The sequence below is a fragment of the Pipistrellus kuhlii genome, unplaced genomic scaffold, assembly GCF_014108245.1.
Source record: "Pipistrellus kuhlii isolate mPipKuh1 unplaced genomic scaffold, mPipKuh1.p scaffold_m20_p_58, whole genome shotgun sequence".
Classification (NCBI taxonomy): domain Eukaryota; kingdom Metazoa; phylum Chordata; class Mammalia; order Chiroptera; family Vespertilionidae; genus Pipistrellus; species Pipistrellus kuhlii.
Window position 1 is genome coordinate 600050 of NW_023425560.1, and position 16891 is coordinate 616940.

At 58.9% G+C, this 16891-nt stretch overlaps 1 protein-coding gene across 2 annotated transcripts in view; it reads left to right on the forward strand.

The window, feature by feature from the left end:
• Window positions 1–660: 660 nt before the first annotated feature.
• NSD2 (nuclear receptor binding SET domain protein 2) overlaps window positions 661–16891 on the forward strand; it is a 44937-nt gene continuing 28706 nt past the window's right edge. Inside the window, exons 1-3 of one of the 2 annotated variants that reach the window (XM_036417167.2) lie at window positions 661–779; window positions 13348–13965; window positions 15448–15610. In XM_036417167.2, coding sequence (XP_036273060.1) covers window positions 13381–13965; window positions 15448–15610 — 748 coding nt within the window. In that variant the 5' untranslated portion in view covers window positions 661–779; window positions 13348–13380. The remainder of the gene's footprint in view (window positions 780–13347; window positions 13966–15447; window positions 15611–16891) is intronic. The other variant, XM_045573985.1, reaches the window with a different exon arrangement.

A 16891-nucleotide genomic window follows, 5' to 3' on the forward strand; every position in this document is an offset into this window, starting at 1 on the left:
CCGTCTCCCCATCCCGGTGGCTGGACCCCCTCCACCGGGCCTACACTGCGGGGTTCCGGGGCGCAGGCGCGGGGGGCTCTGCACCTCCCCTGCGGCCCGGGAGCCCCACGCTGCCCGGCGAGGTCCCCGCGGCAGGGACGGAGGAGCCGCCGCCTTCTTCCCGCCCCGCGGCCCGGCCGCCTCCCGCGCGTGGCGGTGCGAGCGCAGGGCGCGGGGCGGGCGGGCGGCGAGCGCCGCGGGCAGCGATTGGACGCGCGGCCGTGACGTCAGCACGCGCCGCTCGCGCCGCCGCCGCCTCGGGCGCCGAGCTCTCCGTTCCGCCGCCGCCCGGCGCGCGCCCGGCCGAGAAGCGGGGAACGGGGCGCGCTCGGCGCCGGTCTGAGGCGGCTCGCGGGGTCCCGCGGCCCCGGCCCCGGCCCCCGGGCCCCGCGCGACCCGGTCCGCGGCCGCCGCCCCGCCCCGCTCGCCCGGCGCGGATTTGAACGGCCCGGCCGCGGCCCGCGAGCGCGGCAGCCAATCAGCGGCGCGCACTTTCCCGCGGCTTCTGCGGCGGCGGCGGCCCGGCGGCGGCGGCGGCGGGCGGGAGGCAGGCGCGGGGGCGGGGTCGGCGCCGCGCGCGGAAAGCCTGTGCCCGACCGGCCGCGCCCGCCGCCGCCCCCCGCCAGCCCGCGCCGCCCTCCCGCGCCCCCGGCCCGGCCCGGCCCCTCCCCGCGAGCCGCCGTCGAGCCGAGAGCCGCGCCCCGAGAGCCGCCGCCGCCGGAGGATGCGACGCACCGCAGGTCACTGGGCGGGCGGGGCGGGGGCCGGGCCGGGCCGGGGGCGCGGGCGGCCGAGCGGGGCGGCGGGCGCGGCCATGTTGGGCCTCCGGCGGCTGCACCTGTGCCTGCCGCGGGCCGGGCGGCCTTTGTTCGCGGCGGCGCCGAGCGGCCGGCCGGCCGGTCTTTGTGCGGCGCGGGCCGGGCCGGGCCGGGCCGGGCCGGGCGCGCGGTGGGAGGGGCGCGGGCGGCGGCGGCTTTTTGTCTGTGTGGGTCCCCGTGACGCGGCGGCGCCGGCCGGCCGGCCGTTTGTGCGCGCTGCGCCCGGAACCGGCCCGGGCCCGGCAGGTGGCGGCGGGGCCGGCGTGGGGACCCGCTGGGCTGGGGCGCGCGTGGCTCCAGGCCGGCCCGGTGCTGCCGGTTCCCCCCGGTCCTCGGGCAGACGAGGGGCCCCGAGGCCTCGGGACGCCGGAGACGTCCGGTCCGCAGCCGGCCGCCCGGCTCGCGGAGGCGGCTCACCCGCCGGCTTTTAACTCGCGCTGGTGCCGCCGGGGGCGAGAGGAAGGCGGGCCCGCGGCCCCCGAGCCTCGTCTCCCGGGGCCCGGGACGCCCACAGCCGCAGGTTTGACGTTTCCGTTGAAACTTAGCGTCCCGGGCAGGTCTCCGGCGCCGGCGGTTCGCGTTCGGAGCCGCTGGGGAGTTGCGCGCTGACAGCCGCGCGCCGCGGGCGGAGGCCTGGGCTGGTGGCCGTTAAACGCCCGCCCGCCCGCCCGTCGCTAACCCGGTTACAGACCTCCCGGAGATGAGGGCGTGCGGAGGAGGTGAGCCCCGTCCCCGCGGCCGGGGCTTTAACTCCTTTCTCTTCCCAAGCGGTTTAAATGGCTGGCTGCGCGGCCGTGCTGGAGGAGCCGGCGCTCCGAGCGAGCGAGAAGGCGGGAGCCGGCCGCCCCCTGCCCACACCCGCGGTTCAAATCTCAACCGCCGGCTGCAGCGAGGACTCATGCCGCAAGCACGACGCCTTTGAGTCATTTCCTTTCCCTTCCATCTTCTCTGACGCCTGCAGCCCTCGGCTCGGGGCCTGTGGTTGCTAACGACAGGGCTCCCGCCACATGGCTGTGTGTGTGTGAGGGGCTCCCCTCTCCTGTGCAAACACCCCCTTCCCTCCTGCCGCCCGCCACAGGCGGCGGGTCCCAGTGGGAGAGCAGCTAAGGCTCCAGAGCCAAAGGACGGGCAGTTCCCCTGTGCACACGGGTGGCAGGCTCGGGTGGGATGTGTGGGCCCACACAACGTGACGCTTGTGGAGCCGCACAGAGTGAGGCAAGGTAAATGGCACAGGTGTGGCCGCCAGGCCCAGGTTTTTTTAATGCACCGCGAGGACCAGGTGAAGAGGGCTCAGAGTGTCTGGGTCCGAGGTCCGAGGCCCTGCGCTTGGCTTCAGGTGGGGCAGCCTTGCCTGCGGACCTCCTCTCTCACCGGCAGCTCAGCCTGAGAGGTCCCTCACATCGCAGTGTGAACTGAAGCTGATGGCTGCTTCCTCTTTCATGGTTTGGTGCCTCAGTGTGAAACGTGCAAGGAGGTGGAGTTAGATTTCTGGTGAGAAGACAGAAAACTAGCACAGCGTGTGTGACGTGGATGTAGGATCTTGTACCAGGCGTGGAGAAAAGGGTGTGCTAACGTGACAGCCGCCCGCCCCCTCGCTGGAATCCATAACCCACGGTTATGTTCCCTTGTCGTTGGGACTAGTAACCTGCCAGTCACTGCTTTGATGGCAGGAACTGGAGATCCAGCTTCGTGTTGGTATAGGGGCTGATGGCTTTTTTGTGGTAGACTGCCTGACTATATAGCACGTATGCAGTTTTTTTTTTGTTAATCCTCACCCGAGGGTATTTTTCCATTGATTTTTAGAGAGAGTGGAAGGAGGGAGAGAAACAGAGAAAAACATCTGTGAGAGAGAGGCACATTGATTGGTCGCTTGGAGCATGCGCCCTGACCAGAGCCAAGAATGGAGCCTGCAGTCAGGGTAGGTATCCCTGACTGGACTCGAAGCCAGGACCCTTCAGTCTACGGGCTATATCCACATGCTCTATCCACTGAACCACACCGGCCAGGGCAAATGCATGTAGTTTTGAGTAAGCATCGTAGTTGTCTGAGCCTCTCTGGCTGGACTCTAGGAAGTGTGTTCTGTTTGCACACACATGCTGCCCGGTCTGGACTCCAGGCCTTGATTTGTAGATTTGTAGACTGTGTTGTTTGGGGACTGCTGCTTGTCCTCCCTTTCTGAGGACAGATACCCAGCCCCCCCCCCCCCCCCCCCCCGTTTTTAAATATATATATTTTTATTGATTTCAGAGAAGGGAGAGGGAGAAAGAGAGAAACATCAGTGATGAGAGAATCATTGATCAACTGGCTCCTGCACACCCCCTACTGGGGTGGAGCCTACAACCTGGGCATGTGCCCTGACCGGAATCGAACCTGAGACCCTTCCATCCACAGGCTGATGCTCTAGCCATTGAGCCAAACCCATAGGGCCAGCCTTTCAGTGGCTGTCTGTGACCCCTCTCCCCCTTGGCTGTGCTCCTGGCAGTAGGAAGAGGCAGAGATCCTGCTGTGCCCTCATGGCAGGCCCTCAGAGAGGCTGCATCAGTGGGAAAGGGACGCAGGATAAACGCTCTGCCAGCCTCTGGCCTGTTTGCCTCTCTTGTTGGTCATGTTGGAGCAGAAAGGGACCCCGTGGAAGGCGCGGAGTGTGGACGGGAAGGGGCTGCCGAGGCCACCCTCCCTTAACGGGAAGCCAGGACGGTGCTGGCCACTTTTCTTTTTTCTCGGCGTAGCTCACACACGTTAAGTAAAAGTTACTTAGGAAACATACAAGAACAACAGTAGACAGCCCTGTAACTACCTAAGCTGAGCAAGCAGTGATGTTTCCTCTGCTTTCCTCTGGGCAGGTCAGAGCGTAAAAGAGCAGGAGGGACAAGGACGGTCCGAGGATTCCGCTCGTGCTTCCCAAACTGTCTGCGCCACTTGTTAATCTCTTTTTCAGGAAAGGTTACTTACAGTAAGCACTCTGGGGAGAAAAAGGATTAAACTGGCTACCCCGGACTCCTTCACTTTTTGGTTGCAGTAGACAAAAAGCAGCTGATTGGTCCCATGGATTTGGTTTGTAGTTTTAAAACATCGAGACAGACCTCAGAGCAGTGTTGTCTTGAGTCTGCCTTCCAAAGAACAAATGGCCAACGATGAGTTTTCAAAGCATCTTAATGTCTGTAACACTTACGGTTTCAACACAGACACGGTGGAGATTGCAGTGCCGGCCGAGCGGAGTGCAGCCTTCGCCGGGGCAATTGTGCGTGTCCTGTCGGGAGGAGTGGGACCTCCGTGTTGTGTGACCGGGATTCCTGGGAAGTGCGTTAAGTGGCGTGTTTATGTCTGTTTTTCACATGCTGACCTGTTTCCCACGTGTCTTGGCTGCTGGTGTTGGAGGCCGTCGGGTCAGAAAGCGTGCTTCTGCCTCCAGGTTTCCTCCTCAGTGAGTGCTGCAGCCTCCCTGGTCTCTAGGCACAGGCGTCTGGGGAGGCCACTCCTCGGGTCCCATTGCCTTTGGGTTCAGGTGAGGCTGTCGCGGTCGCTGCATGCCTTGCTTGGCCCTCTCCTGGCCTCCCAGCTCACCTCTGGCTCCCGGGCTTCCGCTGGGGCCTTGGCATGGTCAGCTCCCCCCTCCCCCCACCCAACCCCTTGCAAGTGTGGGCGTGGCTGGCTTTTCCTGTTAATCCTTCTCATTGGTTCTCCGCTTGACGCCACCCCTAGAGAGCACTCAGTCCCTGCCTGCTTGGGGAGGCTCCCTGGGTGTCCCAGCACCCAGCACGGCCCATGCTCTCTCTGCCCACAGCCACGTGGCCCAAGGCTGCTGGGCTCTCCGGTGGACACTGAATGGCTTACTCCTTGCTCAAGCGGCTTCCTTGCCCACCCCGCTGCCTCGGGCACGCAGCCCTGCCTCAGCCCATCCCCTGTCACTGTCATCTGACATGCCGTGTGCTACTTACTGTCCGTCTTCCTGATGGCACGGAGTCTGAGGGCTTCGATTACTGTCTCCCTCCAGGACAGAGTGGTGCCTGGGGACTGTCACTCACGTGACTCTGAGTGCAGGGCCCTCAGCTGTGCTCTGCTTCGCGTATAACCTACCCCAGAGATGTGTGGGTGGCCCTGGTGGAGATTGGAAAGGTGTCACCTCCCCAGGGGCTGGCCACAGAAGCCAGACTGGTGGCCTTCCCAAGCACAGGGTCTGGGGTAGGAGGAGTGGGCAGATGCAAGAGAGGGGTGGCATTGATGGGCTGGGGTCAGCATAGGGTTCCAGATGGGGAGAGCGGGCCCCAGGGATTCTGGGGTTCGCCGACTGCGGGGTGGGAGGACAGGGTACTGCTGAGTCTCACTGTGCCCATGGAGAGGGAAGTGAGTCCAGCTTCTCACCCACTTCTGTTCTTTCAAAAAACACTCTGCTCTCCCTGTGGGCGGAGCAGTGCTGCGCTGTCTCTCCAGGAAAGGAAGTCCTGGGCTGAGCCCAGTGTGTGGTCCGGCGTGCCGGTCCGGCTTCTTCCCTGCTGCAGCCGGTGAGGAGCGCGCTCTGTCCCCGGCCGTGCCTGTGCGCCGGCACTGCTGTGTTCCTGTCAGCCCGACATGGGCTCAGGGATGCTGGCCCGTGTGTGTGGGCTGCACTGGTCTGTGTGACGCTGGGCCGTGTGTGTGGGCTGCACTGGTCTGTGTGACGCTGGGCCGTGTGTGTGGGCTGCACTGGTCTGTGTGACGCTGGGCCGTGCGTGTGGGCTACACTGTCTCTGTGTGACGCTGGGCCGTGTGTGTGGGCTGCACTGGTCTGTGTGACGCTGGGCCGTGCGTGTGGGCTGCACTGTCTCTGTGTGACGCTGGGCCGTGCGTGTGGGCTGCACTGGTCTGTGTGACGCTGGGCCGTGCGTGTGGGCTGCACTGTCTCTGTGTGACGCTGGGCCGTGTGTGTGGGCTGCACTGTCTCTGTGTGACGCTGGGCCGTGCGTGTTAGCTGCACTGTCTCTGTGTGACGCTGGGCCGTGTGTGTGGGCTGCACTGTCTCTGAGTGATGCTGGGCCGTGCGTGTGGGCTGCACTGTCTCTGAGTGACACTGGGCCGTGTGTGTGGGCTGCACTGTCTCTGAGTGATGCTGGGCCGTGCGTGTGGGCTGCACTGTCTCTGTGTGACGCTGGCCGTGTGTGTGGGCTGCACTTGTCTCTGTGTGACAGCTGGGCCGTGCGTGTGGGCTGCACTGTCTCTGTGTGACGCTGGGCCGTGCGTGTGGGCTGCACTGGTCTGTGTGACACTGGGCCGTGTGTGTGGGCTGCACTGGTCTGTGTGACACTGGGGCCGTGCGTGTGGGCTGCACTGTCCTCTGTGTGACGCTGGGCCGTGCGTGTGGGCTGCACTGTCTGTGTGACGCTGGGCCGTGTGTGTGGGCTGCACTGTCTCTGTGTGACGCTGGGCCGTGTGTGTGGGCTGCACTGGTCTGTGTGACACTGGGCCGTGCGTGTGGGCTGCACTGTCTCTGTGTGACACTGGGCCGTGCGTGTGGGCTGCACTGTCTCTGTGTGACGCTGGGCTGTGCGTGTGGGCTGCACTGTCTCTGTGTGACGCTGGGCCATGTGTGTGGGCTGCACTGTCTCTGTGTGACACTGGGCCGTGCGTGTGGGCTGCACTGGTCTGTGTGATGCTGGGCCGTGCGTGTGGGCTGCACTGTCTCTGTGTGACGCTGGGCCGTGCGTGTGGGCTGCACTGGTCTGTGTGACACTGGGCCGTGCGTGTGGGCTGCACTGTCTCTCTGTGACGCTGGGCCGTGTGTGTGGGCTGCACTGGTCTGTGTGACGCTGGGCCGTGTGTGTGGGCTGCACTGGTCTGTGTGACGCTGGGCCCTGTGTGTGGGCTGCACTGTCTCTCTGTGACGCTGGGCCGTGCGTGTGGGCTGCACTGTCTCTGTGTGACGCTGGGCCGTGTGTGTGGGCTGCACTGGTCTGTGTGACGCTGGGCCGTGCGTGTGGGCTGCACTGGTCTGTGTGACGCTGGGCCGTGCGTGTGGGCTGCACTGTCTCTGTGTGATGCTGGGCCGTGTGTGTGGGCTGCACTGTCTCTGTGTGACGCTGGGCCGTGCGTGTGGGCTGCACTGGTCTGTGTGACACTGGGCCGTGCGTGTGGGCTGCACTGGTCTGTGTGACACTGGGCCTCTCAGGCTGTGTTGGGCGGACTTGCTGCGCCATGAGTGTTTCTAGGCGAGGGAGGACTCTCCTGGGCTGGGGCAGTGCCGGAGGCACTGCATTAACAATGGAGGTAGCTTTTGTGTTCTGTTTTCCTAAAAGTTTTATTTCATAAATAATGTTAATTCCTAGAATCTAGGCTAAAAGACACGTTAGAAGAAAGTGGCTTCTGTGTGCTTCTCCCACGAGATGTGCAGTCAGGACGCCATCTGTACGGCATGCTCCCCTTCAGCGCTTTGAGCTGCGCTCTTTGTCACTCCTCGCCCTCCTTGAAGAGGTGACGGGATCCCAGAGGTGGTCAGTGAGACCGAGCCCTGGGCTATGGGCGGCGAGAGCTCCCCCGGGCCTGGCCTCCCGCTGACTCAGCGCTCGGGGACGTTCATGGGAGGCTGTTCTGGAATAGGGGGTGGCCATTGTGTGTGCGCAGGGCAGTGCTGTCCAGCGGCCCACCCTCACTAGCTGTCAGCGTGTGTGTGCCAGCGCCCAGCAGCCTGTGCTCTGGTCCCATGGGACTTACAGACCAGCTGTGAGTGGACAACGGGGGAGAGCCAGTGGACAGAAGACCACCTTTCTGAAAAGCCTGTGAAGCAGCCTTCCAAATAACTGAACCTGGATCTTACTGCCAACAGCCCATTCGCAGGACGCACGGGGGAGACGGGCACGCTCACCACTCACTGCACAATTGTCGCTGGCAGAGCAGACGCAGGAACCGAGACCAGGCTTGTCTCGTCACCAGGGAAAGGGGTTGTGGGTGAGATCCCGCTCAGCACCCACCGGGCGGCTGAGGCCCGCTGTAGGCCGCCTGGGTCGCTGCAGTTAGAAACTGGCACACTCACTAGGTTGTGCGTTTCGTAGCTGCCGTCGTGGTTTGTTGTGCTAAAGCATTTGCCCCTTTTAGAGAAGCAGAGGGTCTTTACCACCTGGGTTTGCTTCTGGGTCCGCGAGGAGAGCCGTGAGTGTGGCTGGTCCGGACTGGCCCGGGCCGTGGGGCCTGGACTCGGGGTCCGGCCAGGCTGCCGACGTGACCGTCCTGTGCCCTCAGAAGTCAGGAGGGAAGGTGGAGCACCTGGTAGGTCTGCTGGGCAGTGCCACTCGCTGGAGCCTGATGGAGCTGAGAGTCCTCCCGACAGAGCAGCTGTGCAGATCCCTGTGTGGAGCGAGGGCGAGCGCTGGGTGCAGACAGGCCGCAGGGCTGGGAGCGCCTCCAGCCAGGTTAGGGTTTTCTCCCCAGAGCGGAGGGAGGGCCTGCAGGGGGTGTGTGTGTCTCCTGTAGTTTCCGTCCTCTGGAGAGCTGGTGATGGATTAGTGAAGAGTGGGCCCAGGAGGCCAATCTGGATACTGTGCTCCAGTGGGAATCTCTCCCTGGTCCCCGCTTTGATGTTTGGTGTGGCCATGTGATTTGCTTGGGACAGTGAGAAGGGATGACTGTGGCGCCTGACTGGAGGCTGGAAGAGACACGTACTTTATCACACTCCTTTCCTGTCTCACGGGGAAGCACACAGGACTCTAGCAAGGCAGACCCCTTGGGTTGAGCCGAGGAACACGTGGCTGCTTTGGGGCTGGCCACCGTCACCTAGTGCAGTGGCTCTCCCAGTCTGGGCCGCGGGAGCCGGTGGGAGTGCAGACCCGCAGGCCGCCTCAGCAGCGAAGCCGTGGCTCGGTGGGCTGGGCAGGCTGCTGGCAAGCCTTCACCTGGTCCGGTGCCTCAGCCCTGGGCGGCTGCTGCCGGAGCTGGCTGAGAACCAGCACGGGGACTGGTGTGAGCCTGGAGGAAGGTGGTGGTGGGCCAGCGAGGGGTGGAGAGGAATGGACAGGCTTGGGCTGGAGGGCGTGGAGCTCACTGGAAGCCAGTGGTTTGGGAAAGGAGAGATGGGGGAGGTGTCAGTGAGGCTCAAGGTGTTTTTCTTTCTTTCTTTGCCTCATCTCTCCACCCCTCCCCTTTGCCAACCATTTGCTTGGTCTCTGTATCTAAGGGTCTGTTTTGTTGTGTTTATTCACAGTTCTTGTTTTTTTAGATTCCACTTGTAAGTGGAATCATGGTATTTTTCTTTCTGTGTCAGACTTATTTCACTTAGCATAGTACCCTTTAGGGCCATTCATGTTTTTGCAGATGGTGGAATTTCATTTTTATTTTTATTTTTAATTTTTATTGCTGAGTGCAACATATGCGTACCCCAGCTTTTTCATCCAGTCATCCGTTGAAGGATTTCTAGGCTGTTTCCATGTCTTGGTTATTGTAAATAATGCTGCAGTGAACATAGGGTGTGTATGTCTTTTTTAAATTGACTTTTTTTAGAGAGAGGAAGGTGGGGGTGGGGGAGAGAAAGGAACATCAGCTTGTTGCTCCACTTATATATGCATTCATTAGTTGATTCTCATATGTGTCCTGACTGGGGATTGAACCCAGAACCTTGGGATAATGCTTTAACCAACTGAGCTATCTGGCCAGGGAGATTGTGTGTGTGTGTGTGTGTGTGTGTACACGTGTGTATACGCACACCCTGGCCCTGACACCGTAATGACCCTGACATCGTAATACCAAGACCAGCGCGTTGGGGGGGCCTGCGTGATCTCATGAACTGGGCTTCTAGTATATATATGTTTTTAATTGATGTCAGAGAGGAAGGGAGAGGGAGAGAGAGATAGGAACATCAAGGATGAGAGAGAATCATTGGCTGACTCCTGCACACCTCACACTGGGCATGGAGCTGGTAACCAGGTCATGTGTCCTTGACTGGAATCAAACTCTGGCTAGGACTACATATACTTTTTAAATTAGTGTTTTGGGTTTCTTTGGCTAAATATCCAGAAGTGAAATGGTTGGGTCTAAGCAGTTTCTATTTTCCTTTGTTGTTGTTGTTAATCCTCACCTGAAGGTATTTTTTTCCTTTGATTTTTAGAGAGCTAGAAGGGAGGGGGAAGAGGGAGGGAAACATCCATGTGAGAGAGACACATTGATTGGTTTACACACACACACACACACACACACACACACACACACACACACCGCCACTCACCCCAACCTGGGGATCGAGCCTGCAACCGAGGCAGGAGGCATGTGCCCCTGACTGTGCCAACACCCTGACCCCTGAGTCAAACTGGCCTGGCCATTTTACATTTAAAAATATATATATACTTTTGTATTGATTTCAGAGAGTAAGGGAGAAGGGAAGAGAGATAAAAGCATCAGTGATGAGAGAGAATCATGAATCGACTGCCTCCCACACACCCTCACAAACTGGGGATCAGGCCTGCAACCCAGGTATGTGCCCTGACAGAATCAAATATCAAACTGACCTTCTCGTTCATAGGTCGATGCTTAACCACTGAGCCAGCTGGCTGGTGGGATTTTTTATTCTTTCTGGTTTTCTGTATATGTGAGTGATCATGTCATCTGTGAACAAAGGTAGTTTTGTTTTGCCCTGACCATTGTGTCTCAGTGGTTGGAGTGTCCTCGGCTCATGAACTGAAGGGTCATGGGTTCGATTCCCGGTCGAGGGCAAATACTTGGATTGCAGGTTTGATCCCTGGCCCTGGTTGGGATACGTGGGGGAACCAGCGATGTGTGTGTCTCACATTGATGTTTCACTGCCTCCTCCCCTTCTCTCTCCCTCCACTCTCTATAAGTCAATGGAAAAAATACCCTCATGTGAAGATTGACAACAACAAGTAAGATTTATGCCAAGGCCAGTTTGGCTCAGGGATAGAGCGTCAGCCTGTTGACTGAAGGGTCCCAGGTTTGATTCCAGTAAGGGGCATGTACCTTGGTTGCAGGCATATCCCCAGTGGGGGGTGTGCAGGAGGCAGTTGATCGATGACTCTCATCGATGTTTCTGGCTCTCTATTGCTCTCCCTTCCTCTCTGTAAAAAACCAATTAAAAAAAAAAAAATATATATATATATATATATATATATATATATATATATATATATAAAACAAAACAAAAAAACAAGTAAGATTTATTTCTTCCTTTCCATTTTGTATACCTTTCACTTCCTTTTCTTCTCTTATTGCATTGCCTAGGATGACATAGTATTTAAAAAAATATATCGATTTATTTGAGAGAGGAGGGGGGAGATCTACTTATTCTACTTATCTATGCATTCATTGGTTGATTCTTGTTTGTGCCCTGATGGGGATTGAACCTGCAACCTTGGCATATCGGGACTGTGCTCTCACTGACTGAGCTGCTTGGCCAGGGCCTTGTACCACACCTTCTTTATCCACTCAATGGACACTCAGGTGGCTCCCATAGCTTGGCTGTTGTTAGTAACACTGCAGTGAACACAGGGGTGCATATAGTCTTATAATTAGTGTTTTGGATTTCTTGGGATAAATATCCGGAAGTGGGGTCACTGGGTTCCTGCTTTCCACAGTGGTGCACCGTCTGCATTCCCACCGGCCGTGCACGCGTTCCCTCCTCACACCCTTGCCAGCACTTGTTTCTCGTTGGTTGGTTATTGGTGGTTGACATTCTGACAGGCATGAGGCGATACCTCGTTGTGCTTTTAATTGGCATTTCTCCGATGACTAGAGATGCTGAGCTTCATTTCAGTGTATGCTGGCCGCCTGTGTCCTCTGTCCTCTATCCTTACCGGAGGATATTCTTCCCATTGATCTCTAGTGAGAGTTGAAGGGAAAGAAGAGAGAGATGAAAGGGAGGGAGGGCAGGGGGTAGAGAGAGAGATGAACATTGATGTGAGAGAGACGCATCGATTGTCTGCCTCCCGCACGTGGGCCGGGAAACCACTGGGGCTGCGAAACCCGCAACCGAGGTGCATGCCCCTGACGGAATGGAACTGAGCTGCTGCTCCAACACTGAACCAAACCAGCCAGGGCTCTGCCCATCTTTTAATCAAAGTGTGTCTTTTTGGGGCTCCACTCCCATGCTCCCCCTCCCCCCGCTCCCCTCCTCTCTCTCTCTCTCTCTCTCTCTCTCTCTCTCTCTCTCTCTCTCTCACACACACACACACACACACACACACACAGCTCTTTCCTGTTGGCTGTTCTGTTTCTCCTACAGCCATTGAAGTGGACTCAAACGTCCTTAGGCACAAAACTAGGGGCCTGGCGTTCGCCCAGCACTGCTCCTGTCTTCCTGGAGCCGAGCCTGTTCACTTTCCCGGCTCCCTTAGCCCTCTCCCGTGCTTCGGGGAGTTAGTTTCATGCTTGTCCGGGGAGTCTGATATGAGCAGGAAGGGCAGCCTGCTCCGATTACCTCTGACAAGGGCGGTGTGAGTCCAGCAGCGCCTCCTGTGTCCTGTGCGAAAGGTGTCTGCACGTGGAGCTCCCCGACTGGGGCTGCACCTCAGCTGTCCACGTCCACCCGTTGTTGCTGTGGAAACTGCAGGCTGCACACCCTACTCACTGCTGCCCACAGGGGTCTCCCCTCCACACGGTCATTTCCGGCCAGACGTCCTTTGTTGGAAGGGCTGCCGTGGGGGCCGGCTGGCTGTTCAGCACACCCTGACCCTGCTGCGTGTCATGAGCAGCCCCAGTGGTGACAACCCAAAAGGCGCCTGAGGACCCAGTCTCCTGGCCTCCCTCGCCGCTCTCAGCATCGGGGGCCTCCCAGTGGCCGTCATAGGGCACTCCTGATGGAGGCCTCCCTGGGGTGGGTGCTGCCTGCACCTGGTCGAGTGCCCTTTGGGGGGGTGCTGTGCGGTGAAGATCTGCCTATGGCTGCGGCCAGTGGGGTCTCTGCGTCGGGATGCACGCTAGGCTCGGTGGTTGCCCCTGGATGTTCATGCTCGGGCGGTACCCTTGGCCACTCCGTCATGGCCTTTGGTCTGGGCCTGGGCAGGGCTGGTGGGGAGGGGGGAGTGTCGGCCAGGCCGACACCAGGACTGACCACTCGGGCTCACTTTCTGAATCACGGCGTTTCCTCATCAGTCTGGCACTAACCGTGTACCAGGTGGCAGAGTCTGGTTCTAAACTTGACTGACCAAGTGCCCTGTGCGCGTCGCTGAAGCTCTGCCGCTGACAGGCCTGGCTCTGTCAGCCACCGGGGCCCCTGTCCGGGGCAGGTGGTGTCCCTTCTGGGGTGGAGAAGCCACGGCCACACTGCTTGTGAGAGGCGGGGCCGGACTTGAGTCTCCTCGCCTGACTGCATTATCTTCCCTCAAGCTACTCTTTTTCCTTTTAGTTTTATCATTTTTTTTATTCTTGTGATACTAGAACTGCCTCCTGTGACGTAACTCGTTATACAATCTATCACAAACTGGCTAAAACACACCAAAACGAGTGCACAGGCTGTAGAGATGGCATCGTCATCTTAGGTTCTAAATGTAAGATGTCTTCTTTCCTTTCTGTTTCCCCACAGTTTAGTATTCCGAGAACGGAAGCTCTGGACTGAATGGAATTTAGCATCAAAAAAGGTGCTTTTTCCGCTCAGAAAGTGGTCAAGTACCTAAGGATGAAGCAGGCGCCGGAAATCCTCGGCAGCTCTGCCGGGAAGCCCGCGGGCTGCGAGGTGAGCCGCGAGTGCTCGGTGTTCCTGGGCAAGGCCTCCCTGCAGGAGGGCGTCATGCCGAAGTTCAACGGCCACGACGCTCTGCCCTTCCTCCCGGCCGAGAAGCTGAAAGACCTGACCTCCCGTGTGTTCAACGGAGAGCCTGGTGCCCACGACGCCAAGCTGCGCTGTGAGCCCCAGGAGACGAGGGGGGCCGAGACCCCGCCTCACACCACCCCCGTCAAAAACGGCTCTCCGGAGATCAAACTGAAAATCACCAAGACCTACATGAACGGGAAGCCGCTCTTCGAGTCTTCCATTTGTGGAGACGGCCCTGCTGCCGTGGCCCAGGCGGAAGGAGATGGACAGGAGCCGGAGGGCAAGGCGAGAAGGAGCAGGAAGAGGAGCATCAAGTACGACTCGGTGCTGGAGCAGGACCTTGTCGAAGCCTCTGAGGGGGCCGAGGTCGCCAGTCCCTCCGACAGGAAGGTAATCATGGCCGGGGTCAGGGCCGCCGGAGGGCTGGGGTCGAGGTGCAGGCCCCGGCTCCCCATGCCCCAACACTGCCTCCGGCAGGCTGCACAGCCCTGCTGAGCTGGTGTGAGGCCTGGAGCTCAGCTGAGGATTCTGGGTAAAAGCGGCCAAGGAGGGCAGTCCAGTTACTGAGCCAGGAGTCCGTCCCAGGCCTCCGGCTGTTCTGTTGCCGGGGCCTCTGCAAAGGCCTCTGGGCCTGGCTCTGGTCGTTGGTCCCGTCGGAGGCGTGAGCTGTGCTGCAGAGGTGCGCCCGCCACCCACCCACCGGTTCCCTCCCCTCACCTGGCTCCTCCACCAGGGAGCCTGGCTGTGTCTCAGCGCAGAGGCTGGGGTGCAGAGCCCTGACATACCACGGGAGGGTGCAGTACTTGATATCACGTCCTAAAGTGACCCTGAGGTAGCCCCCCACTTATCTAGTGTAAGCCCCCCAAAACAGCCAGGAGCCTCGCTGAGGCCAGAGGAACGCGGAGGGCGCCGCAGGGCGCCGCCGCCCCCCCCCCTCCCCGTCATGGGAGCTGGTTGTCTTGACGAGGTCCTCTTGCAGGTGTGAGAGAGGGGAGGGAGACCAGGAGTATTTACTTTAAAATCATAGTCAAGGAATTCTATTTACAGTTTCCACAGATAGGAGAGGAAGTGGCCAAATTCCTTGGAATTATTAAAATAATTACAAAGTTGGAGGGTTGAAAAATGTTTTTGAATGCTCAGGGGCTGTCTAGGTCTCACTGATGTGATCATAATGGGATTCTAAGAGCCTTGCTGGTGCGTGGTGTTGGCGGTGCCCTGGTTGGTGACTACAGGAAGAGGCTGGTGCAAGTGATTCCCAGCCTGTCACTGGGTTTTGTTAAGACGAGTGACCCCCTGATGCTGACCTCCATCTTTGGAGGGGGGACGCTGACACATCCTCATGGGCCGTCATAGACCGGGTACAGAGGACTAGTCTGAGAGCCCCCTTCCTGAAAGTGAGTAACGTGGTAGCCCTGTGCCAGCCCTCAGCACCCGCACCCTCTGCCCAAGGCCGTGGCCTCGGGGGGCTGGGAGCTCACACTCAGAAGGAGGCCAGGCCGCCGGCTGCTGGTCCCCTGGAGGCCAGACTGAGGGTGCTGGAGGTGGAGAGACAGGTTCGGAGCCCAGGACTCAGGCCACAGGGCTGGAGCTGAGGCTTGCTGCCTGGATCCTGCCCCGTGTGCCAAGAATGGTTCCATGAGATAAAGCACCGCTCGGGCGGGAAGGAGAGAGGTCGCCCTCTGTGGCCACGCAGTGCGGGCAGCCCCTTAGCTGAGGGCGGGAGAGGCATGATTCCGAAGGTGATGCCAGGGCTGTGATTTGAAGACAGTGTTGGGGTCGGTTGACAGGGAGTGGAGCCTCCAGCTGATTAGCCCTCAGTGTTTTGTGGCTGGAAGGCTGGACTGAGGGTAGATGTCTTTTGTTCATTTTCAGATTCCAGCTAAGAAAGAGCCCTGCCCCAGCACAGGCAGAGACAGAGACCACCTGCTGAGATACAGCGTGGGCGACTTGGTGTGGGCCAAGGTGTCCGGCTACCCCTGGTGGCCCTGCATGGTGTCCGCCGACCCGCTCCTGCACAGCTACACCAAGCTCAAAGGTGCGCCTCGCGGGTCCCCGCTCCTGACGGGGATCTTTCTCCCTCTTCCAGACGAGCCCTCCTGTGGTTCTTCCTGTGGGCAAGGCACGTGACGTGACTGTGCCATCTTCACTGCTGTCCGGTGCACAGTGCATGGTATCAGGCGCATCCGTGCTGTGCAGCTGGCCCCACTGTCCTGGGAAATACTCCTGCCCAGCCCCGGGCACCAGCCTCTGCTCTGCTTCCTATGGCTTTTGTTTCTTGTTTTTAGTAATTTTATTTTGGAATTACATAGTTGTTTTTTTTTATTATATTTTATTGATTTTTTTACTGAGTGGAAGGGAGAGAAATAGAGAGCTAGAAACATCGATGGGAGAGAAACATCGATCAGCTGCCTCCTGTACACCCCCCATTGGGAATGTGCCCGCAACTAAGGTACTTGCCCTTGACCGAAATCAAACCCGGGACCTTTTAGTCCGCAGGCCGACGTTCTATCCACTGAGCCAAACTGGTTAGGGCTACATAGTTTTTTAAAAATCCTCACTCGAGTATATTTTCCCATTGATTTTAGAGAGAGTGGAAGAGAGAGGAAAGAGAGAGAAACATCAATGTGAGAGAAACACATCGATTGGTTGCCCCCTGCACAAGCCCCGACCAGGGCCCAGGCTGGCGAGGAGCCTGCAACCAAAGTTATGAGCCTTTGACCAGAATTGAACCCGGGACCCTTTAGTCTACAGGCCAGCGCTCTCTCCACTGAGCCAAGTCAGCCAGGGCTGCTTCCTGTGGTTTTGATTTGCATTTTCCTAGGGACAGTGATGTTGAACGTTTTTTCACGTGCTTATTGACCACAAGTGCATTTCCTTCGAGGACAGTCAGTGGCAGTCTCCAGGGTGTCTGCTGTAGAGCACAGGGCTTGTCCCGGCCGCGGCCTCTAGGCGGGCATCTGCTGGACTGCACTTTTGCGTTGGAAACGGCAGAGCAGTGTGTGCTTTAGGCCGGACACTGCGGCCAGTGGGTCCTGCTGCATCCGGGAGTCACGTCCCCCTGCCACCGCCACGTCCTCATCGTCTTCTTAGAAAACGTGTCTGGAATCAAGTAATTTTCCGTGGAGGTTTTTGTCACCACTTTTTATTTTTCTATTTTATGGAATGAGACCTTCATAGTCGTATTCCTGAATTCAACATTTTAAGGAAACATGACCGGTAGTCTGGCCTGCAGCCTTGGGTTGTTGGGTACTCGGTTCCATGCTGACTTTTGTCTGGGCCGTTGCATCATCTATGAAGAAACGTGTGTGCATGCTCC